The 24,404-nt window shown below is 44.6% G+C and overlaps 1 protein-coding gene across 5 annotated transcripts in view; it reads left to right on the forward strand.

Moving 5' to 3' along the window:
- LOC129827534 (protein phosphatase 3 catalytic subunit alpha-like) overlaps positions 1 to 22,314 on the forward strand; it is a 68,812-nt gene extending 46,498 nt beyond the window's left edge. For 4 of the 5 annotated variants that reach the window (XM_055888458.1, XM_055888459.1, XM_055888461.1 and 1 more), the window contains 4 exons: positions 790 to 874; positions 1,082 to 1,179; positions 1,645 to 1,692; positions 19,399 to 22,314. In XM_055888458.1, coding sequence (XP_055744433.1) covers positions 790 to 874; positions 1,082 to 1,179; positions 1,645 to 1,692; positions 19,399 to 19,580 — 413 coding nt within the window. In that variant the 3' untranslated portion in view covers positions 19,581 to 22,314. The remainder of the gene's footprint in view (positions 1 to 789; positions 875 to 1,081; positions 1,180 to 1,644; positions 1,693 to 19,398) is intronic. The other variant, XM_055888460.1, reaches the window with a different exon arrangement.
- The last annotated feature ends 2,090 nt before the right edge of the window (positions 22,315 to 24,404 follow it).

A 24,404-nucleotide genomic window follows, 5' to 3' on the forward strand; every position in this document is an offset into this window, starting at 1 on the left:
CTCTTAACGTACAACACCGTGAATAATTCAGGCTGTTGTGGAGGCAAAAGGGGGTCCTACCCAGTACTAGATAGGTGTACCTAATAAAGTGGCCGGTCAGTGTACAGTAATGTCAAATCTGAAAACATGGTCTGGAAAAGTGGTATATGGGACCATAGAAACAGTGTCTGATAAAGAATGATGATGAAATATTACATCCATAGATAATGTAGTCCAATTGATTCATGTTCCACGGTAATTGGTGTCAATGGATCTCGTTATCCTGAAACTTTCATGATCTAAACATGGAATATTGTTCGTCAGTTTCCATAAAACTATGCATTAAGAGTAACGCAACAGTTACTTGTCATTTTGAGCAGTTGTATCAATTGATAGTTAGATCATTGTAATCTGTCATTTCAGATGTAATGTGTGAATTGCATTTTGAAATGGTAATACTTTGATGTTAAGTTGTGTCATTTTGAACAGGTGATTTTAGTTGAATGAACAAATGATCTTAGCTTTATGTGTATTGTATCCAAGCAATTGGAAAAAGTGTTTGAGTTTTGAAAAATTTGCATTTTGATCATTGGTTGTGAGTTTTGTGTCTAAAGTTTGAAAAATTACATCAAGGTTCCGAAATTAGTGGCAAAGTGATTGTAAAAAAAACTGTAACACAGGTTTAGGAGATCTTATACATGTTGATTGGTTGGTTCCAGTTCACTCTATTGTTATGGCAAATAACCTTCCTTTTCACGTCCTTGTGATTGGTGTCCTGTGTTTTACTCCTCTGGGATTGGTTCCTTCCAGCCAATGCAGCGGCAGCTAGGAAAGAGGTGATCAGGAACAAGATCCGTGCCATCGGGAAGATGGCCAAAATGTTCCAAGTTTTACGGTGAGTGAGCTTCAGTGTGTGTGTGTGTGTGTGTGTGTGTGTGTGTGTGTGTGTGTGTGTGTGAACAAGTGCTTAGGTCTATGTGTATGAGCATATTTTTGTTATACGTGTGTGTGCAGATGCATGTGAGAGTGTGTGTGCTAGTGTGTGTGTGTGCGTGTGTGTGTGTGTGTGTGTTTTTTAATCCTGTATGTCTGTGTGTTTTAGGGAGGAGAGTGAGAACGTATTGACCCTGAAGGGACTGACCCCCACTGGCATGCTGCCCAGCGGAGTTCTATCAGGAGGCAAGCAGACTCTGCAGAGTGGTGAGTACACACACACACTGGCAAACACGCCCACACACATATACACATATATTTACATACACTCTCATGACGCATGCACATACGTACACACTCACACACACACTATATCTATCTATCTATCTATCTATCTATCTATCTATCTATCTATCTATCTGTCTGTCTGTCTGTCTGTCTATTTTTATATATCTATCCACCCTTCATCTCCTTTTCTCTCTCTCTCTCTCTCTCACCACGTCAGTCAGTCACCCTCACCTCACTACTGCTGAGGAGTAATAGCATGGTGTATGTGTGTATGTGTGTGAGCTAACGCTAGCTACCGAACATGCTAACACCAAACGCCCTCTGTACTGAGGGCTGCAGTGCCGCTCTAAGGGTTTTGCATGAATAACCCTCACCCTCCTCCCTCTTTCTCTCTCCCTCTCTTTCTCCTTCACTCTCTATCTTTCTCTTTCTCTCCATACTCAGCTACCATTGAGGCCATTGAAGCCATTGATCCTGTTGAGGACGCAGAAGGTAAATTCCACTCATGCATCAACAATGAGATTAAGCGAGTGAGTGTGTGAGAGAATGAAAGAGGTAGAGAAAGAGGGGGATGAGGCATGGCGACCCATCTACGCCATACACTTATCCACAATGTATTGAGCTCTTCTAACAGCACTGCTCATGGTGAAGCCTGACTGCTCTTATTCTTTCTCCTCACACACACACACACACACACTCCTCACACACACACACCCTCAAACACACATTCCACAAGACACGCTCTGGAAAAAAACACACACAACGGTAAGACAGTGACTAATCATAAGTGTGTATCAGCTGGGGGAGGAATCTGACCCTACGATAACTCTAACATCGTCCCTACACAATGACACCATCCCTACACAACCTCTGCTATTTGATTTCGGTACAACAACATGTGCTGTGGGGAGCCTGTGGAGTTTTGCGTTGGAAACGTGATGTTCCGTGATGACACACATTGTTACAGTTTTTCTCAGTCGCTTTGGTGCATTTTTCACATCATCCCTAACATGTGCAAAATAATAAGTGCATTTCTCAGAACAATTTGTACAAACTGCAATAGATATGTTTCTAAAGCTAGTCAGTCACTAAAAATCCGTACATCTCTCAAAAGTAAATATTCATGCCAATGATCATGTCAGTGTCATCAGAATGATAAGTCATTGAGTCATTGTTCACGAACAAGGTCGTCAAAATGTTGAGGCATGTTGTCAATGTAACTGTGTACTTTGACAGTATTACCTGATGTAAACTTAGGCTACAGTTTGGATGACAGTTACTGTATTGAAAATGCACAAGGCTGCACTTCTATGGCATATATCAATTTAAACAGTACTATTTACATATTACTGTATGTGAGTTATTGATTGAAAGAGACTGGACAACCCAAGGGGCACAAAGGAAAAACATCTAAATTAGAAAGAAACACAGGAAACCACCCCTAAGGCACAACTTTGCCCGCAGCACTGTTGTGCTGTCTCTACACATCCAGACGTTGCTGTCTGTCGGCCCACATATTCTCATCCACATCACACCAGATATTTTCCCTTCCAAAGAATCTTTTGAAATGCCTTATCCATCCTCTGCAGGCGTCTAATGTGATGTCCTCACATGCTGCATCCATTGCAGCCAGCAGGGTCATCTGTGTGTGGCTGACGATCGTACACCTTCCACCTCCATGCTGAAAAGAACTCCTCAATTGGGTTAAGGAATGGTGAATAAGGTGGGAGGAATTCTATGAGCATCCTCGGGTGGGTCACAAACTATTGCCTTATGATGTTTGATCGATGGAAACTCACATTATCACAAATGACTACATACTTTGGCAAATCCTCTCTAAACAGACCCCTCTCATCATCAGGGATGAGAGCCCTGTAGAGAGTCTCTAAAAAGTTGAGTAGATGCTGGGTGTTGTATGGCCCTATAAGGGGGATATGGGTTAGGACACCATGCTCTGAAATAGCAGCACACATGCTGATATTTCCTCCCCGTTGGCTTGGCAAATCCACAGTAGCTCTGTGACCGATGATATTCCGACCCCGCCTTCTGCATTTGGTCAGGTTGAAGCCAGCCTCATCCACGTATACAAAGTTGTGAGAGGGTTCACTTGATTCCAACTCCATTATACGCTATATCCCAGAACACACAGCGGAATTTGTTTTGGATAGGAAGAGTGACATAAAATGTACATATATTGCATGTTCCTTCCACAGCAATTGAAATGTGTGCAGTTTATGCTTACTGTACTTTGTATCACTATAAAATGTTGCTGTAAAGTAGTTACATTGATATATGTTTTACCTGTACATACTGGTACCGTAGCTCCTTAACTCTGTCCTCATTCCTTTGGAATGGTACACGGTACAGCTGTTTCATACTCATCTGGTTTCTATGCAGCACCCTGTCGATGGTTGAGATGCTAACCGTATGGATGTTTTCAAAGACACCGTTGTCTTCTATAATGGTCCTTTGTATTTCCCTGAGTCTCATGGCATTGTTTGCTCGGACCATGGTGCAAATAGCCTCCTCCTGTTGAGGTGTGAAAAGGCGTCCTCTGCCACCGGTTTGAGGTAATCTTGCAGTCCTATGTGGGGAAAAATGCAGTGATGCATCGCACACTTTCACATAGACAAAAACTATGCGAACACACATTTTACTGTAAAACATACAGGTGGGTGCATGTAAGGTGCAGTATGTATCTGTATAGAGTATATTTCTGTATGCTGTGAAATACAAGTGGACTACTGTAATATGAAGCATTGTAGGAAGTATACAGTATACTGCTTATATACAGTAACAGTGCACTGTACATTGGTGGACATACCTGTTCTCTCTTCGAAACGTTTGAACTATTGAGGACACGGTTGATCTCCCAATATTCGGCTGCACCCTTCGACTCGCCTCAGCCATTGTAAGGCCATGATTGACAACATGGTCTAGAATAGTGACCCTTATGTCATCAGATATGCGCCTATGTCCTCTTCTGCCTCTTCCTCTGTTTTGCCTTCCACCACGCATCCTTGCTCCTCTTCTTCCTCCTCTTGGCTGTTGACCCTGTTCGTTTCCTGGTCCATCCATTATTGGAAAATTGCAACTCTGTGTTGTGGTCTGTCTATATATGCTTGCCAATTGATTCTTCATGAGATGTACCTTTGAGCAATTTAGACAACTGGTTGATTGTTGGTTGAACTAACACTTTACATTCCTTCTTGAGTGAGGGTCAATTTCACCTGCACGATTCATCAATTCACGTTTTTGTACAAAAGGTCTAATAGAAATGTGTAAAACTATGCTTGACAGTTTATGACAAATAGTTCAACAATTTTGCATGTAATGGCTTATGCAAGGAACTAATGCCTAGATGTTTTGAGGGGTAAGACTATTCAACAGAGAACCATCTACTATATTTTGATCAACATGACATGAGCAATTGATAATGTGGAAAAAAGCTGACACTTGTACATTATCAATTGCAATTTGTTCAAAGGAATAAGAAATTGCTTTAATGATGTGCACAAGTGACTAGATGATTTGGAATTTGTACAAGTAGTATCAAGAATTGCACTTTTTGATCTAAGAAATGCACCAAAGCGACTGAGAAAAACTGTAACACATGAACAATACAATCTTTATGTAGACTGTCAGTCGCTAGTAGGATACTGTTGAATCTTGACACTTATAAGTCTGGAAGGATAGTGGATTGTAAGTGTGTAAATGATGTCTGTAAGTGTTCAGTATATTCTGTTTGTACTGGCCTAGCTGTTGTGTGTATTTATAAGGTTTTTGTGTAGTAACTAGTAGGGTTGGGTGGTATCCAGATGTTCATATCGTCATACCATCCTTTTCTCATCCTGGGATATACGGTATTACCGGCTTAGTACACAAGGTGGTGCCAAGAAAAGCCCATCGGGTGTCTTTTACCAGAATGCTAACAAAATTATAACAAAAAATAGCGAATTTCCATGGAGGCTGCTAGCTAAATATGCTAATGAGCGCAAACAAAAGTAAATGAATGAATTGCAAAGACAGGCTTTCCAGCTCATCGATTTATACATACAGTGCATTCGGAAAGTATTCAGACCCCTTGACTTTTTCCATATTTTGTTACGTTACAGCCTTATTCTAAAATTGATTGAATAAAAAAAAATGGATCCTCATCAATGTACACACAATATCCCAAAAACTGTTTTATCGAAATGTTTGCAAATCTATTCAAAATAAAAAACTGAAATACCTGATTTACATAAGTATTCAGACCCTTTGCTATGAGACTCGAAATTGAGCTCAGTTGCATCCTGTTTCCATTGATCATCCTTGAGATGTTTCTACAACTTGATTTGAGTCCACTTGTGGTAAATTCAATTGTTTTGACATGATTTGGAAAGGCACACAACTGTCTATATAAGGTCCCACAGTTGACAGTGCATGTCAGAGAAAAAAACCAAGCCGTGAGGTCGAAGGAATTGTCCGTAGAGCTCCGAGACAGGATTGTGTCGAGGCACAGATCTGGGGAAGGGTACCAAAAAATCACCATCGTAATTTAAATATACATTTTATTTATTTTATTTATTTATTTTTGTTGTAATTTTTACCTCCTTTTTTTCTCCAATTTCGTGATCTTGTCTCATCGCTGCAACTCCCCAACGGGCTCAGGAGAGGCGAAGGTCGAGTCATGCGTCCTCCGAAACATGACCCGCCAAGCCGCACTTCTTAACATCCGCTCGCTTAACCCGGAACCCAGCTGCACCAATGTGTCGGAGGAAACACTGTTCAACTGATGATCGAAGTCAGCCTGCAGGTGCCAGGCTTGCCACAAGGTGTTACTAGAGCGCGATGAGCCAATCAAAGCCCCCCTGGCCAAACCTTCGCCTAACCCAGATGACGCTAGGCCAATTGTGCGCTGCCCTATGGGACTCCGGGTCACGGCCAGTAATGACACAGTAATGGGATCGAACCCCAGGCTGTAGTGACGCCGCAACACTGAGACACTGCGCCACTCAGGAGGCCCCCATCGTTCTTAAATGGAAGAAGTTTAGAACCACCAAGACTTTTCCTAGAGCTGGCTGCACGGCCAAACTGAGCAATCGGGGGGAGAAGGGCCTTGGTGACTCTGACAGAGCTCCAGAGTTCCTCTGTGGAGATGGGAGAACCTTCCAGAAGGACAAACATCTCGGCAGCACTCCACCAATCAGGCATTTACTGTAGAGTGGCCAGGCGGAAGTCACTCCTCAGAAAAAGGCACATGACAGCCCACATGGAGTTTGCAAAAAGGTACCTAAAGGACTCTCAGATCATGAGAAACAAGATTCTCTGGTCTGATGAAACCAAGATTGAACTCTTTGGCCTGAATGTCAAGCGTCACATCTAGAGGAAACCTGGCACCATCCCTACGGTGAAGCCTGGTGGTGGCAGAATCATGCTGTGGAGATGTTTTTCAGCGGCAGGGACTGGGAGACTAATCAGGATCGAGGGAAAGACAAACAGAGCAAAGTACAGAGAGATCCTTGATGATAACCAGCTCCAGAGCTTAGGACCTCAGACTGGGGCAAAGGTTCACCATCCAACAGGACATCTCTGGAGAGATCTGAAAATAGCTGTGCAGCGACGCTCCCCATCCAAACTGACAGAGCTTGAGAGGATCGTCAGAGAAGAATGGGAGAAACTCCCCAAATACAGGTGTGCCAAGCTTGTAGTGTCATACTTCAACAAAGTAATGAGGAAAGAGCTTTTTCTTTTTAATACATTTGCAAACATTTCTAAAAAATCTGTTTTTGCTTTGTCATTATGGGGTATTGTGTGTAGATTGATGAGGGGAAAAAAACAATTGAATCAATTTTAGAATTAGGCTGTAACATAACAACATGTGGAAAAAGTAAAGGGGTCTGCACTGTATATAGCTTGGAGCTACCGCATGCCATTTTTGGTGAGTTTGGACATTTACAAGCAAATGTGAATGAGAGACACTTTGCAAATGAACAGAGTTTTGACGCATGCTTGTCTGAGGTTAGAAGCAGCATGTAAACTGTTGTGGAAATTCTAACCAATTGAGAGAGACTTTGTTATTTCTTCAAACAATCAATCATTATTAATAAGAATTGCAATAATGAAGCTGGTCAGTCATGCACTCTGAAGTGTAAGGCTGAGAGCTCGATGACACAATGAGTACAGAAGCCTTATATAGTCAAACTATCTTACGCAAGCATATACAAAACATCTTGGTATGTGTTCATGCGTGGTGAATGAGACTAAACTATGGTAGAAGGTACAGACTAACTGTAAATTGGTAATCTCGTTCTGTAGCAACAGCTAGTTATTCTACTCTTCTAGTGAGGTCTCAAAACAACAGGAAATCCGTTTAGACAGTTTCTCTGAAGAAAATCAACGGTTTCCTGAATTGGGTCAAGCAAGCGCTTTTTGCTGTCTGCCCAGAGGGTGTGTGGTTGCACACCCACACACACATACACACGCATGAACTTAAAGAGATCCTTCAACACATTAGAAGTCATATAAACTGAGAGAGGTTAACATAGATTTTTCACTCCCGGTACATGCTGTGTCTGTGTGGAGTCTGGAGTCGCAAGGGCAACAGGCCTGCCTGCCTGCTCTGCTCAAAGAAGATGGGGCAAGAAGATGGGGCAAGAAGATGGGGCAAGAAGATGGGGAAATAGCAGACGGGCCGAGAACGGAGAGGAGAAAAAACGCCATAAAATCAAGATAGCAGGCAGTTGTACAGATTTCTCAAACACGGCAGAAAGCTAACACAATATGATGCCCCGTCTCCTTATTAATTCAGCCACTTACTGAGATAACAGCAGAATGCTGCGATTTTCACGCAGACAAAAATATTAAACGCATAAGAAATATCTTGCTGCGTTTTGAAGACGCAGATCTAAAATGCTTCTTATTGTAATTTCTGCTCGGCATCAGACACATTTTGTGCTTCAGTTGCACTTCTCCACTCGGATGACAGAGCTCTGACTGATGTGTAGCTACTTTTCTCTGGTGGTTTTCCATACAGACTACTTTTCTCTGGCGGTTTTTCATACAGACTACTTTTCTCTGGTGGTTTTCCATACAGACTACTTTTCTCTGGCGGTTTTCCATACAGACTACTTTTCTCTGGCGGTTTTCCATACAGACTACTTTTCTCTGGTGGTTTTCCATACAGACTACTTTTCTCTGGTGGTTTTCCATACAGACTACTTTTCTCTGGCGGTTTTCCATACAGACTACTTTTCTCTGGTGGTTTTCCATACAGACTACTTTTCTCTGGTGGTTTTTCATACAGACTACTTTTCTCTGGTGGTTTTCCATACGGACTACTTTTCTCTGGTGGTTTTCAATATAGACTACTTTTCTCTGGCGGTTTTCCATACAGACTACTTTTCTCTGGTGGTTTTTCATACAGACTACTTTTCTCTGGTGGTTTTCCATACAGACTACTTTTCTCTGGTGGTTTTTCATACAGACTACTTTTCTCTGGTGGTTTTCCATACAGACTACTTTTCTCTGGTGGTTTTTCATACAGACTACTTTTCTCTGGTGGTTTTTCATACAGACTACTTTTCTCTGGTGGTTTTCCATACAGACTACTTTTCTCTGGTGGTTTTTCATACAGACTACTTTTCTCTGGTGGTTTTCCATACAGACTACTTTTCTCTGGTGGTTTTTCATACAGACTACTTTTCTCTGGTGGTTTTTCATACAGACTACTTTTCTCTGGTGGTTTTCCGTGTAGACTACTTTTTTCCGGTATAATGCAAGATTAACTTTAAGCAAAACATTAAGAAATGTAGCTAGCTACATTCTTTCTATGATAAACATTAGAAATATGATGGCAATGCATCGTTTCTTGCCAAGAATACCTTGCTTTTTCACTGTAAACTCATTTACTTGTGAGGCTGCCAGACAAATAGCATTGCACTTCTGTTGTCATCTGATGAAAATGAAGCTATTTTCTGCTGAATGTGTTGAACAAAAAAGTATACTGAACAAAAACATAACCGCAACATGCAACAATTTCAACTATTTTACTGAGTTATATGAACTGTAAGGAAATCAGTCAATCGAAATACATTCATTAGGCCCTAATCTATGAATTTCACATGACTGGGCAGGGTGGCAGCCATGGGTGGGCCTGCGAGGGCGTAGCCCCCCACCCCCTTAAGAGCTAGGCCCAGCCAATCTGAATGAGTTTTATTACAGACATAAATACTCCTCAGTTTCATCAGCTGTCCGGATGGCTGGTCTCAGATGATCCCGCAGGTGAAGAAGCCGGAAGGGACATCCTGGGCTGGCAGTGGTTACACGTGGTCTGCGGTTGTGAGGCCCGGGTTGGACGTACTGCCATATTCTCTAAAACAACGTCGGACACGGCTTATGGTAGACAGATAAAGCTGGATGGATTATCTTATTAAATTCTCTGGCAACTGGGGGCCTCCCGGGTGGCGCAGTGGTCTAGGGCACTGCATCGCAGTGCTAGCTGCGCCACCAGAGTCTCTGGGTTCGCGCCCAGGCTCTGTGGCAGCTGGTCGCGACCAGGAGATCTGTGGGGCGACACACAATTGGGCTAGCGTTGTCCGGGTTAGGGAGGGTTTGGCCGGTAGGGATATCCTTGTCTCATCACGCTCCAGCGACTCCTGTGGCGGGCCGGGCGCAGTGCGCGCTAAACAAGGGGGCTGGCTTCCGGGTTGGAGGCGCGCTGTGTTAAGAAGCAGTGCGGCTTGGTTGGGTTGTGCTTCGGAGGACACGTGGCTTTCGACCTTCGTCTCTCCCGAGCCCGTACGGGTGTTGTAGCGATGAGACAAGATAGTAATTACTAGCGATTGGATACCACGAAAATTGGGGAGAAAGGGGGAGAAAATTTAAATTAAAAATAAATTAAAAATAAAAATAAAAAATTCGCTAGCAACTGCTCTGGTGAACATTCCTGCAGTCAGCATGCCAATTGTGCGCTCCCTCAAAATATAGACATCTGTGGCATTGTGTTGTGTGACAAAACTGCATATTTTAGTGGCTTTTTATTGTCCCCAGCACAAGGTGCACCTGTGTAATGATTATGATGTTTAATCAGATTCTAACAGGGATGTAAACAAATTTGTGCACAAAATTTGAAAGAAATAAGCTTTTTGCATTTTTTCTCTTAACCTATTGTACAAGTTGACTGCAGGTATTTACTTAAAAAGTAGCTACAAATATTAAAATGTATTGAAAAACTTCAAAGAAATAGTTTAAACAGTATTGAAAACCAAACTCCTAGCTATTTCCAAATACCCCAGTATATATTTTATTTATTTATTTAACTAGGCAAGTCAGTTAAGAGCAAATGCGTATTTACAATGACGGCCTACCCCGGGCGATGCTGGGCCAATTGTGTGCCGCCCTATGGGACACTCAATCACGGCCAGATGTGATACAGCCTGGAATCGAACCAGGGACTGTAGTGATGCCTCTTGTACTGAGCTACAGTGCCTTAGACTGCTGCGCAACTCGGGAGCTCTATAGGGTATATACGGTATACCGCCCAAGCCTAGTAACTGCTTATCGTGTGTGTATGTAGCAAGCAGGGTTGTGGACAATTCCATTTCAATTCCAATCAATTCAGAATTAAACCAAATTCCAATTCCAAATTTCTCATTGAAAGCATAGAAGAGAATTTGAATTTCAGTATACTTCCTGAATTGACTGGAATTGAATTGAAATGAAGTTGACGCCAAGCCTTGTACACACATATTGTATATATTCCATATATATTTCATATAGTGCCAAATAGGGGTTTCTTTGGTTCCTAACGATAGTAGATCCCTTTTTCGTGCTGTATAGAACCCTTTTTGGACGATTCTATAAAGAAATATGCTCATACGGTCCTAAATGGAACCTTTATAGTGTTTTAAGAACACTTTCCTGAGGTTCTATAAAGAACATGAGTCATATGTAACCGTCATTGGCCATAGTCATATTTAACATGTAATGGCATAACACAACTGATAGACTGGAATGACACGCTCACTCACAGTTGATAAGGAGCTGTGAGCAAACCAAGCCCCAAAATATTTGAATGAGCCGACCCCCCTACATTTTTTATTGTCACTAAAGAGGAAAGAACCCATTTTCAGAACTGCAAAGAACCATTGAAGAGCTCAAACGGTTATTTGAGTCATTATGGTTCCACATAGAACCACCATCTAAAAATGGCCCATATTAACATATGTAGCCTGAGGAACAAGTTCCATGAAGTCAATAATTTGCTTGTAACAAATGACATTCATATTCTGACCATCTCTGAAACTCACTTAGATAATACCTTTTGATGATACAGTGGTAGGAATACATGGTTATAACATCTACCGAAAAGACAGAAATGCCAAAGAGGGCGGAGTTGCGGTCTATATTCAGAACGACATTCCTGTAAAGCTTAGAGAGGATCTCATGTTAAATACTGTTGAAGTAATATGGCTACAGGTTCATCTGCCTCACCTTAAACCCATTCTGGTGGGAAGCTGCTATAGACCACCAAGTGCTAACAGTCAGTATCTGGATAATATGTGTGAAATGCTTGATAATGTAGGTGATATCATCAGATAAGTATATTTTCTGGGTGATTTCAATATTGACTGGCTTTCATCAGGCTGCCCACTTAAGAGTAAGCTTCAAACTGTAACCAGTGCCTGCAACCTTGTTCAGGATATCAGTCAACCTACCAGGGTAGTTACAAACAGCACAGGACATAAATCATCAACGTGTATTGATCACATCTGTACTAATGCTGCAGATATTTGCTTTAAAGCAGAATCCAAATCCATAGGATGTAGTGATCACAATATAGTAGCCATATCTACGAAAACCAAAGTTCCAAAGGCTGGGCCTAATATAGTGTATAAGAGGTCAAGTTTTGTAGTGATTTATATGTTGATGATGTAAATAATATTTGCTGGTCCGTGGTGTGTAATGAGGAGCAACCAGACGCTGCACTTGACAAATTTATGAAATTGCTTATTCCAGTTACTAATAAGCACCCATTAAGAAAATGACTGTAAAAACGGTTAAATCCCCTTGGATTGATGAGGAATTGAAAAATTGTATGGTTGAGAGGGATGAGGCAAAAGGTATTGCAAATACGTCTGGCAGCCCAACTGATTGGCAAACGTACTTCAAATTAAGAAATCATGTTACTAAACTAAATAAAAAATAAAAATAAACTATACTATGAAACAAAAATCAATGATATAAAGAATGATAGTAAAACGCTTTGGAGCACCTTAAATGACATTTTGGGAAAAAGGGCTAACTCGGGTCCATCATTCATTGAATCAGATGGCTCATTCATCATAAAACCCACTGATATTTCCAACTACTTTAATTACTTTTTCATTGGCAAGATAAGCAAACTTAGGTATGACATGTCAGCAACAAACGCTGATACTACACTTCCAAGTACAGTTGAAGTCAGAAGTTTACATACACCTTAGCCAAATACATTTAAAATCTATTTTTCACAATTCCTGACATTTAATCCTGGTAAATACTCCCTGTATTAGGTCAGTTAGGATCACCACTTTATTTTAAGAATGTGAAATGTCAGAATAATAGTAGAGAGAATGATTTATTTCAGCTTTTATTTCTTTCATCACATTCCCAGTGGGTCAGAAGTTTACATACACTCAGTTCGTATTTAGTAGCATTGCCTTTAAATTGTTTAACTTGGGTAAAACGTTTCGGGTATTCTTCCACAAGCTTCCCACTGTCACGTTCGTCGTTACGTGAAAGAGAGGACCAAGGCGCAGCGTGATATAAATACCTTCTTCTCTTTATTAGAAGAAGACAAAACGAAATGAACACTATACAAACTAAATCAAAACAACAAACAGACAAACGTGAAGCTATACAAACAATAAGTGCAGACACTGGCAACTTACACATAGACAATCACCCACAACCTACCTAATGAATATGGCTGCCTAAATATGGCTCCCAATCAGAGACAACGATAGACAGCTGTCTCTAATTGAGACCCATTCTAGGCAACCATAGACTTACATAAACACCTACAATGAACACAACCCCATGAACTCTACAAACACCCCCTAGACAATACAAACACCCTAGACGAGACAAAAACACACAAACATCCCCCATGTCACACCCTGACCTAACTAAAATAATAAAGAAAACAAAGATAACTAAGGCCAGGGCGTGACAGTACCCCCCCCCCCCCCCCCCCCCCCTAAAGGTGCGGACTCCGGCCGCAAAACCTGACACAGAAGGGGAGGGTGGGCCTTCCTACGGCGGTGGCTCGGGTGCGGGACGTGGACCCCACTCCACCATAGTCAATACCCGCTTAGGTGGCCTCCCAGGAACGAGGACCCTTGCAGCGAGTCCCGGACTGTAGACCATCGTAGAGGGCGCCACTGGACGGAGGGGCAGCTCCGGACTGAGTGGTAGCTCCGGACTGAGGGGCAACTCTGAACTGAGGGGCAGCTCCAGACTGAGGGGCAGCTCCGGACTGAATGGCAGCTCCGGACTGAGGGGCAGCTCCGGACTGAGGGGCAGCTCCGGACTGAGGGGCAGCTCCGGACTGAATGGCAGCTCCGGACTGAATGGCAGCTCCGGACTGAATGGCAGCTCCGGACTAAAGGGCAGCTCCGGACTGGAGGGCGGCTCATGACTGGAGGGCGGCTCGTGACTGGAGGGTGGCTCGTGACTGGCGGGCGGCTCCTAACTGGCGGGCTGCTCCTGACTGGTGGGCGGCTCCTGACTGGCGGGCGGCTCTGGCAGCTCCTGACTGGCGGGCGGCTCTGGCAGCTCCTGACTGGCGAGCGGCTCTGGCCGCTCCTGACTGGCGGGCGGCTCTGGCAGCTCCTGACTGGCAGGCGGCTCTGGCAGCTCCTGTCTGGCGGGCGGCTCCTGACTGACGGACGGCTCTAGCGGCTCCTGACTGACGGACGGCTCTGATGGCTCGGGACAGACGGGCGGTTCTGACGGCTCGGGACAGACAAACGGCTCAGATGGCGCTGGACAGGCAGGCAGCTCAGATGGCGCTGGGCAGGCAGGCAGCTCAGATGGCGCTGGGCAGGCAGGCAGCTCAGATGGCGCTGGGCAGGCAGGCAGCTCAGGTGGCGCTGGGCAGGCAGGCAGCTCAGGTGGCGTTGGGCAGGCAGGCAGCTCAGATGGCGCTGGGCAGACTGGCAGCTCAGATGGCGCTGGGCAGACGGGCAGCTCAGATGGCGCTGGGCAGACGGGCAGCTCAGATGACGCTGGGCAGGCAGGCAGCTCAAACGGCGCTGGGCAGACGGACAGCGCAGACGGCGCTGGGCAGACAGCAGACTCTGGCCGGCTGAGGCGCACAGTAGGCCTGGTGCGTGGTGCCGGAACTGGTGGTACCGGGCTAAGGACACGCACCTCAAGGCTAGTGCGGGGAGCAGCAACAGGGAGCACAGGGCTCTGGAGACGCACAGGAAGCTTGGTGTATGGTGCCGGAACTGGTGGTACCGGGCTGGAGACACGCACCACAGGGCGAGTGCGTGGAGGAGGAACAGGGCTCTGGAGACACACTGGAAGCCTGGTGCGTGGTGTTGGCACTGGTGGTACCTTGCTGGGGCGGGGAGGTGGCGCCGGATATACCGGACCGTGCAGGCGTACTGGCTCCCTTGAGCACCGAGCCTGCCCAACCTTACCTGGTTGAATGCTCCCCGTAGCCCGACCAGTGCGGGAAGGTGGAATAACCCGCACTGGGCTGTGTTGGCGAACCGGGGACACCATGCGTAAGGCTGGTGCCATGTATGCCGGCCCGAGGAGACGTACTGGAGGCCAGATACGTTGAGCCGGCTTCATGGCACCTGGCTCAATGCCCTGCTCTAGCCCGGCCGATACGTGAAGCTGGAATGTACCGCACCGGGCTAAGCACACGTACAGGAGACACTGTGCGCTCTTCCGCATAACACGGTGTCTGCCCGTACTCTCGCTCTCCACGGTAAGTACGGGGAGTTGGCGCAGGTCTCCTACCTGACTTCGCCACATTCCCTCTTAGCCCCCACCCAAGACATTTTTGGGGCTGACTCTCAGGCTTCCAGCCTCGCTTCCGTGCTGCCTCCTCCTACCACCGCCTCTCGGCTCTAGCTGCCTCCAGCTCTTCACGAGGGCGGTGATACTCTCCAGCTTGAACCCAAGGTCCCTTACCGTCCACTATTTCTTCCCAAGTCCATGAATCCTGTGTCCATGGAACCGGACCGTGGATCGTCGCCGGAGACTCCGGACTGCAGACCGTCGTTGGAGACTCCGGACTGCGGACCGTCGCTGGAGACTCCGGACTGGGGACCGTCGCTGGAGACTCCGCACTGGGTACCGTCGCTGGAGACTCCGGACTGGGGACCGTCGCTGGAGGCTCCGGACTGGGGACCGTCGCTGGAGGCTCCAGGCTGGGGACCGTCGCTGGAGGCTCCGGACTGGGGACCCTCGCTGGAGGCACCGGACTGGGAACCCTCGCTGCAGGCTCCGGACTGGGAACCCTCGCTGCAGGCTCCGGACTGGGGACCGACGCTGCAGGCTCCGGACTGGGGACCGTCGCTGGAGGCTCCGGACAGGGGACCGTCGCTGGAGGTTCCGTGCCATGGATTATCTCTGGAGGCTCCGGGCCATGGATTATCACTGGCGGCTTCGTGCCATGGATCACCACTACAGGCTCCGGGCCATGGATCATCACTGGAGGCTTCGTGACATGGATCATCACTACAGGCTCCGGGCCATGGATCATCACTGGAGGCTTCGTGCCATGGATCATCACTGGAGGCTTCGTACGTGGAGCCGGAACCAGTCTCACCGGACTGGGGAGATGCACTGGAAGCCTGGTGCGTGGAGCAGGCACCGGATACACTGGGCCGTGGAGGCGCATGGGAGGTCTCGAGTGTAGAGCTGGCACAACCCGTCCTGGCTGGATGCTTACTTTCGCCCGGCAAATGCGGGGCGCTGGCACAGAGCACACCGGCCTGTGAATGCTCACTGGAGACACAGTGCGCATCACCGCATAACACGGTGCCTGACCGGTCACATGTTCGCCACGGTAAGCACAGGGAGTTGGCTCAGGTCTGAACCCTGACTCCGCCAATCTCCTCGTGTGCCCCCCCCCCCCCCCAAAACATTTTTTAGGAGCTGCCTCCTGGGCTTCCGTTGTTGACCTAACTTCGCTGCCTCCGCCTGCTTCCGTGACCGGGTCTTGTCCCCTGCCATAATCTCCTCCCCGGTCCAGCTCGTCCTCCAAGTTGGGGCACGCTGCTTGGTCTTTTGTGGTGGGTAATTTTGTCACGATCGTTGTCTTCAAATTCCCTGTCATAAATGAGCCAAGGCGCAGCGTGCATGTAATTCCACATCTTTAATAGAAGTGAAACCTTCACAAAAAAACTGGTAAACAGAAACCGAACGTGACGCAACCGTGGCGCACACAAACACTCACAGAAAATAAATAATTACCCACAAACACAGGTGGGAAAAGGCTGCCTAAGTATGATTCCCAATCAGAGACAACGATAGACAGCTGCCTCTGATGGGAACCATACCCGGCCAACAAAGAAACAGACAAACTAGAATGCCCACCCAAATCACACGCTGACCTAACCAAATAGAGAAATAAAAAGGCTCTCTAAGGTCAGGGCGTGACAGAAGCCTAAGTTTTATTGTTTATTAGTTACTCCAATTGGGGGAGGGGTGGTAGGGTTTGGGGAATAATAAAGGAATGTATATACAAAAAAAGTGTGTATGTGTATATATGTATATGTGTATGTGTATGCATATATATAAACTACCGTTCAAAATGTTTGGGGTCACTTAGAAATGTTCCTTGTTTTTGAAAGAAAAGCACATTTTTTGTTCATTAAAATAACATCAAATTCATCAGAAATACAGTGAAGAAATTGTTAATGTTGTAAATGACTATTAGCTGGAAACGGCTGATTTTTATTGGAATATCTACATAGGCTTACAGAAGCCCATTATCAGCAACCATCACTCCTGTGTTCCAATGGTTTATCATTTTAAAAGGCTAATTGATCATTAGAAAACCCTTTTGCAATTATGTTAGCACAGCTGAAAATGGTTGTGCTGATTAAAGAAGCAATACAACTGTCCTTCTTTAGACTAATTGAGTATCAGCATTTGTGGGTTCGATTACAGGCTCAAAATGGCCAGAAACAAATAACTTTCTTCTGAAACTTGTCAGTCTATTATTGTTCTGAGAAATGAAGGCTATTCCATGCGAGAAATTGCCAAGAAACGGAATAACTAGTACAACGCTGTGTACTACTCCCTTCACAGAACAGTGCAAACTGTCTCTAACCAGAATAGAAAGAGGAGTGGGAGGCCACGGTGCACAAATAACTAAGAGGACAAGTACATTAGAGTGTCTAGTTTGAGAACCAGACGCCTCACAAGTCCTCAACTGGCAGCTTCATTAAATAGTACCCACAAAACACCAGTCTCAGCGTCAACAATGAAGAGGTGATTCCAGGATGCTGGCCCTAACAGAACACAGAGGGTGTTCTTTAATAATAAACATAATCCAGGTAGAATCAGGAATTGCCCAGTGTAGCTGTTCAGGCCCCTTACTCGATATTTACTAACGACATGCCACTGGCTTTGAGAAAAGCCTGTGTCTTTATGTATGCGGAATACTCAACACTATATACATCAGCTACTACAGCAACTGAAATGAATGCAACACTTAACAAAGTGCTGCAATTAGTTTCAGAATGGGTGGCAAGGAATCAGTTAGTCCTAAATATTTACAAAACTAAAAGCATTGTATTTGGGACAAATCATTCACTAAAACCTAAACTTCAACTAATACTCGTAAGAAATAAAGTGGAAATTGAGCAAGTTGAGGTGACTAAACTGCTTGGAGTAACCCTGGATTGTAAACTGTCATGGTCAAAACATATTGATACAACAGTATCTAAGATGGGGAGAAGTCTGTCCATAATAATGCGCTGCTCTACCTTCTTAACAGCACTATAAACAAGGCCTACAAGCCCTACAGGCTCTAGTTTTGTCACACCTGGGCTACTGTTCAGTCATGTGGTCAGGTGCCACAAAGAGGGACTTAGAAAAATTGCAGTTTGCTCAGAACAGGGCAGCACGGCTGGCCCTCAAAAGTACACGGAGAGCTAACATTAATGGCATGCATTTCAATCTCTCGTGGCTCAAAGTGGAAGAGAGATTGACTTCATCGCTACTTTTTGAAAGAGGTGTTGACAAGCTGAATGTACCGAGCTGCTGTTTAAAATACTTGCACACAGCTTGGGCACCCATGCATACCTCACAAGACATGCCACCAGAGGTCTCTTCACGGTCCCCATGTCCAGAACAGACTATGGGAGGTGCATAGTACTACATAGAGCCATGACTACATGGAACTCTATTCCACATAAGGTAACTGATGCAAGCAGTAGAATCGGATTTTAAAAAGCAGGTAAAAATACATATTATGGAACAACGGGGACTGTGAAGAGACACACACAACGGTACAAAACATGCATACACATGCATTGTGATATTGTTGTATGGTGGTATTATACGTTTTGTATTGTAGATATGTAGTGGTGTAATAATGTTATATGATGTACTGTTTTATCTTTTGTTTTGTATGTAATGTAAGTGCTTTAATATGTTTGGACAACAGGAAGAGTAGCTGCTGCCTTGGCAGAACTAATGGGGATCCTTAATAAACCCCAGGAAGAGTAGCTGCTGCCTTGGCAGGACTAACGGGGATCCATAATAAACCCCAGGAAGAGTAGCTGCTGCCTTGGCAGGACTAACGGGGATCCCTAATAAACCCCAGCAAGAGTAGCTGCTGCCTTGGCAGGACTAACGGGGATCCTAAATAAACCCCAGGAAGAGTAGCTGCTGCTTTGGCAGGACTAATGGGGATCCCTAATAAACACCAGGAAGAGTAGCTGCTGCCTTGGCAGGACTAATGGGGATCCATAATAAACCCCAGGAAGAGTAGCTGCTGCCTTGGCAGGACTAACGGGGATCCCTAATAAACCCCAGGAAGAGTAGCTGCTGCCTTGGCAGGACTAACGGGGATCCTTAATAAATACAAAGCCCCCCTTCCCAAAGAACCCTAACTTCTTAGTATGTAGCAACTGCATTGTAACTACATTGTGTGTGTATTACATCTGTGTGTAATTGTGTTGGGATCTGTCTCCCCAGCAATCCGAGGCTTCTCTCCTCAACATAAGATCAATAGCTTTGCGGAGGCCAAGGGTCTGGACCGGATCAACGAGCGCATGCCCCCCCGCCGTGACGCCGTCAACAGTGTTGGTGTATCCATGGGCCGCATGAACATGGGGGAGCCCAACGGCACCGACAACAACAGCAATATACAGGGATGATGCACACACACACACACACACACACACACACACACACACACACACACACACACACACACACACACACACACACACACACACACACACACACACACACACACACACACACACTTAAACACTATTTCATACACGCTCTGAAACACGCACATAGATATGAAGTACATACACCAACATACACACATTTGACTTACACATACTCACAAATACACTTGATTTAAACATAAAGTACACACACATACTTATACATACACATAAACACAAAACATACAGGACACACAAGTCAACATATACCCTTATACAGGGATGGTACACACACCATCCTCCTCCTCCCCCTACCCCGTCCTGTTGCTGCCCAGCCCACCTCTCCACCAGTGTGGCAAGACTTTGCCATGGATGGTTGAGGTGTCCTACTGGACAAACTGTACTGCAGGTTCCATCATTACCTGATCTGACCTGGTCACACACACTACTGCAGGCCCCTGACCTGACCACACCACACTACGGAACACTCTACTGGACGTTCTGGAACACTCTACTGGACGTTCTGGAACACTCTACTGGACGTTCTGGAACACTCTACTGGACGTTCTGGAACACTCTAGTGAACGTTCTGGAACACTCTTCTGGACGTTCTAGAACACTCTACTGGACGTTCTGGAACACTCTACTGGACGTTCTGGAACACTCTACTGGACGTTCTGGAACACTCTACTGGACGTTCTGGAACACTAGCGAACGTTCTGGAACACTCTACTGGACGTTCTGGAACACTCTACTGAACGTTCTGGAACACTCCAATGCAAAACAAAGAGCTACTGTTCTGTTCTCATTGTGTAGTAGGGGTGACTTGGTGACAGATGTTACCTTTCTGTTGTGTTGGGGGCAGAGGGAGAGTGGGGGGGTTGGGGAGGGGAGGCATGGGCTGAGAGGTCAACGAGGGCTGAGGTGGCATGCGGTAGAGGGACTTCCTGTCCTGGATTTTCAGTTTCCTCTTCTCATTTTAAAACAGGAAGTTGTGTGGTCAGCCCGGTTGGTGGTTTACTTCATTCACTTTATTTTATAAGATAGCTAGATAGATAGAGAGATGGACTGGATGGTTGTCGTGACGTCCATGGGAGTTTATTTGTGTGTGCTCGTGTCTGCATTTGCGATTGTGTGAGTGTATGTGTGTCTGTGGGGGTGAAATTTGAATAGCATTTTCATATGCAACATACAAGGTTGTGCTATCGAACATGTTTTGCTACTAGTACTATATGATAATAACAGAACATTCAAATGAAACATATTATTTATTTACTTCAAGGAAAAGACAATGTTGTCAGAAGGTTAAAAATACAGTCTTATTACCTGAGTGTTCTCTCTCGATCTTATTTTATAAGCCAATATGCTCCACTGGTCAGTTAGTCAGGACTAAAGTGTGTGGCCCACTGTTCATTCACACAGAGTTCACAGTACACTCACTACACCCCAGGCAGGCGCTGCCTCTAAAGTCAGTCAGATAGATTAAACTGACCTTAGATCAGTTTTAGTGGCAACGTCTGTCTATTCCACTCTTATGTTCCATTGCTGCCAAAACTGATCATATTTCACTTTTAAGGGCATCTTTTTACCACTTTTACTTATTCCACTTGCTGGGACTAGCTACACGTTGTATGTTCTATTGCTGCCAAGTCAATCATAGAAATAGAAAGCATAGAATGGATACCTGTATCAGAGATTGAAATGTAGAAATAACTATGATAGATTGGCTGTTTTGCTGGCATGCAATCAGAATCAGCAATGAGTGAAGTCCATTCCATGCGTTCCATTTCTACGGTGTCCTCTTAATGTGCTGTCCAGTAGCCTATAACCTGAGCTGGCTGCACTGGAGGAAGTTCCTATAGTGTATATGCTGTTGTGTTCTACCTTGAAAATGAAATGAAGTGTTTTTGGCTGTGTGAGCAGTGGCTAACAGAAGTCAACAGAAGGTTATTTATTTGAAAAGCATTTATAAACGCATCAATGCATGCAGTTAAGTTATTTGATAATAATAATGTGAAATTCGATTTGTGCCATGTTTCAGTATGGTAAGTTTATTTTTTCTTGCTTCAAAATTAACTAAGGGATAATATTTATTTTGCAAAACATTTATTTATGATTTTTATACATTGTTTGGGGTGATTTTGTTATTCTTTTTTAAATGTTTTCCATTACTGTATTATGAATTAATTTATTGTTTTATTTTGATGCTGTACAGACTGGAAGCTTCTATGAGGTGAAATGCATTGTGACTCTATCTCTCCTCTCTTCTCTGTTGATGTACAGGAGTTGCTTTTAAACCTGCAATAGCGTGAATTAATGACCATACTATAAAGAGACAGACTTCCATTCAGGCAGCCAAAGCATGATTGCATGGCAAACTAATCTGTAAAAGCAGACACAGTTACAAAAGTTGTCTCTCAAATTTTAAAGGAAAAGTGTACTCTCTAATCATAATTCTTAAATGATATTCTTGTTATTTAATATTATTATTCTATTTATAATTAACATTATTCTTAAGCTCTCTGCTGGTTGCTCTCGCATTTTTCTGATCTTTGTTTGGTCTCATTGTGCTTTATTTTACGAGGTGAACTTACTGGAGACCTTGTGCCATATAGTTTGTGCCATGGCTCTCTGTCTCATCACACACACTGTACGCATGCCCCATGGGACAAACCACTTTTTTTACTCTTGAATAAAATATGCATGAACCTTTGGCATACTTCTGTTTATTTCCTCCGTTGTTCACAAACACATACAGAAGTGCGCACGCACACACACGCACACACACACACACACACACAATGTCCTTTGGCTGGTGGACTATTCTTAATATACACAGGAAACTGTTGAGCCTGAAAAACTCAGCCACGTTGCAGTTCTTGACCCAAACCGGTGCGCCTGGCACCTACTACCATACCCGTTGAAAGGCACTTCAGTCTTTTGTCATACCCATTCACCCTCTGAATGGCACATACACAATCCACGTCTCAATTGTCTCAAGGCTTAAACATCCTTCTTTAACATGCCTCCTTACCTTCATCCACGCTGATTAAAGTGGATTTAACAAGTGACATCAATAAGGGATCATAGCTTTCACCTGAAATCACCTGGTCAGTCCATGTCATGGAAAGAGCAGGTGTTCATATTGTTTTCAGTGTATGTTCTCTAATTACCGTCTGGTGGAGAACGCCCCATCAGTAGATCACACACAATAACTGCAGCTGGATCAAGCAGACTCTAGCTCTATTGAAAACACTCTTCCTGGCTCTTCCACAAATATTTGCAGGAATGATGTGGCATCCAGGGGATACATTTTAATTTTATTTATGAATTGAAATTTTTCCTGTCATTTTCTGTAATATCTTTAGGTTACCTAGTCCAGGATTCCACACCTGGATAGGGACCGTGACTTGTAGTGCTGTACTGTGATGTGCTGTGCTGTGTAATAACACTGTAATAAGGTTTGAGTGGACTTGAGAGAGGTGGGTTGACAAACTTGTTACATCACCTCCCCAACAGGTTATCACAAGAACACATACTGTATGATTCATCAGAAATGTAGCAGCTGTAGAAGTCTGGTTATAAAAACATCTCCTACACTTACACCCATAACTCTTCCACCACTCCCTGTTCCACTACAGTTATCTATTACACCCATAACTCTTCCACCACTCCCTGTTCCACTACAGTTATCTATTACACCCATAACTCTTCCACCACTCCCTGTTCCACTACAGTTATCTATTACACCCATAACTCTTCCACCACTCCCTGTTCCACTACAGTTATCTATTACATTACATGCCTCTTCCACCACTCCCTGTTCCACTACAGTTATCTATTACACCCATAACTCTTCCACCACTCCCTGTTCCACTACAGTTATATATTACAGTACATGCCTCTTCCACCACTCCCTGTTCCACTACAGTTATCTATTACAGTACATGCCTCTTCCACCACTCCCTGTTCCACTACAGTTATCTATTACACCCATAACTCTTCCACCACTCCCTGTTCCACTACAGTTATCTATTACAGTACATGCCTCTTCCACCACTCCCTGTTCCACTAGATTTATCTGTTACACCCATCACTCTTCCACCACTCCCTGTTCCACTACAGTTATCTATCACAGTACATGCTTCTTCCACCACTTCCTGTTCCACTACTGTTATCTATTACAGTACATGCCTCTTTCACCACTCCCTGTTCCACTACTGTTATCTATTACAGTACATGCCTCTTCCACCACTCCCTGTTCCACTACTGTTATCTATCACAGTACATGCTTCTTCCACCACTCCCTGTTCCATTACTGTTATCTATTACAGTACATGCCTCTTCCACCACTCCTGTCCTATTACAGTACATGCCTCTTCCACCACTCCCTGTTCCACTACTGTTATCTATTACAGTACATATCAATTCCACCACTCCTGTCCTATTACAGTACATGCCTCTTCCACCACTCCCTGTTCCATTACTGTTATCTATCACAATACATGCCTCTTCCACCACTCCCTGTTCCATTACTGTTATCTATTACAGTACATGCTTCTTCCACCACTCCCTGTTCTACTACTGTTATCTATTACAGTACATGCCTCTTCCACCTCTCCTGTCCTATTACATGCCTCTTCCATCACTCCCTGTTCCACTACTGTTATCTATTACAGTACATGCCTCTTCCACCACTCCCTGTTCCGCTTCTGTTACCTATTACATTTCAGTGACGCCTCTGTGGAATGTATTATGTTTGTTTGCACATTCTTTAAATCTCCCTTCCTCTCTCTAGCGCTT

This window comes from Salvelinus fontinalis, chromosome 29 (genome assembly GCF_029448725.1).
Source record: "Salvelinus fontinalis isolate EN_2023a chromosome 29, ASM2944872v1, whole genome shotgun sequence".
NCBI lineage: Eukaryota > Metazoa > Chordata > Actinopteri > Salmoniformes > Salmonidae > Salvelinus > Salvelinus fontinalis.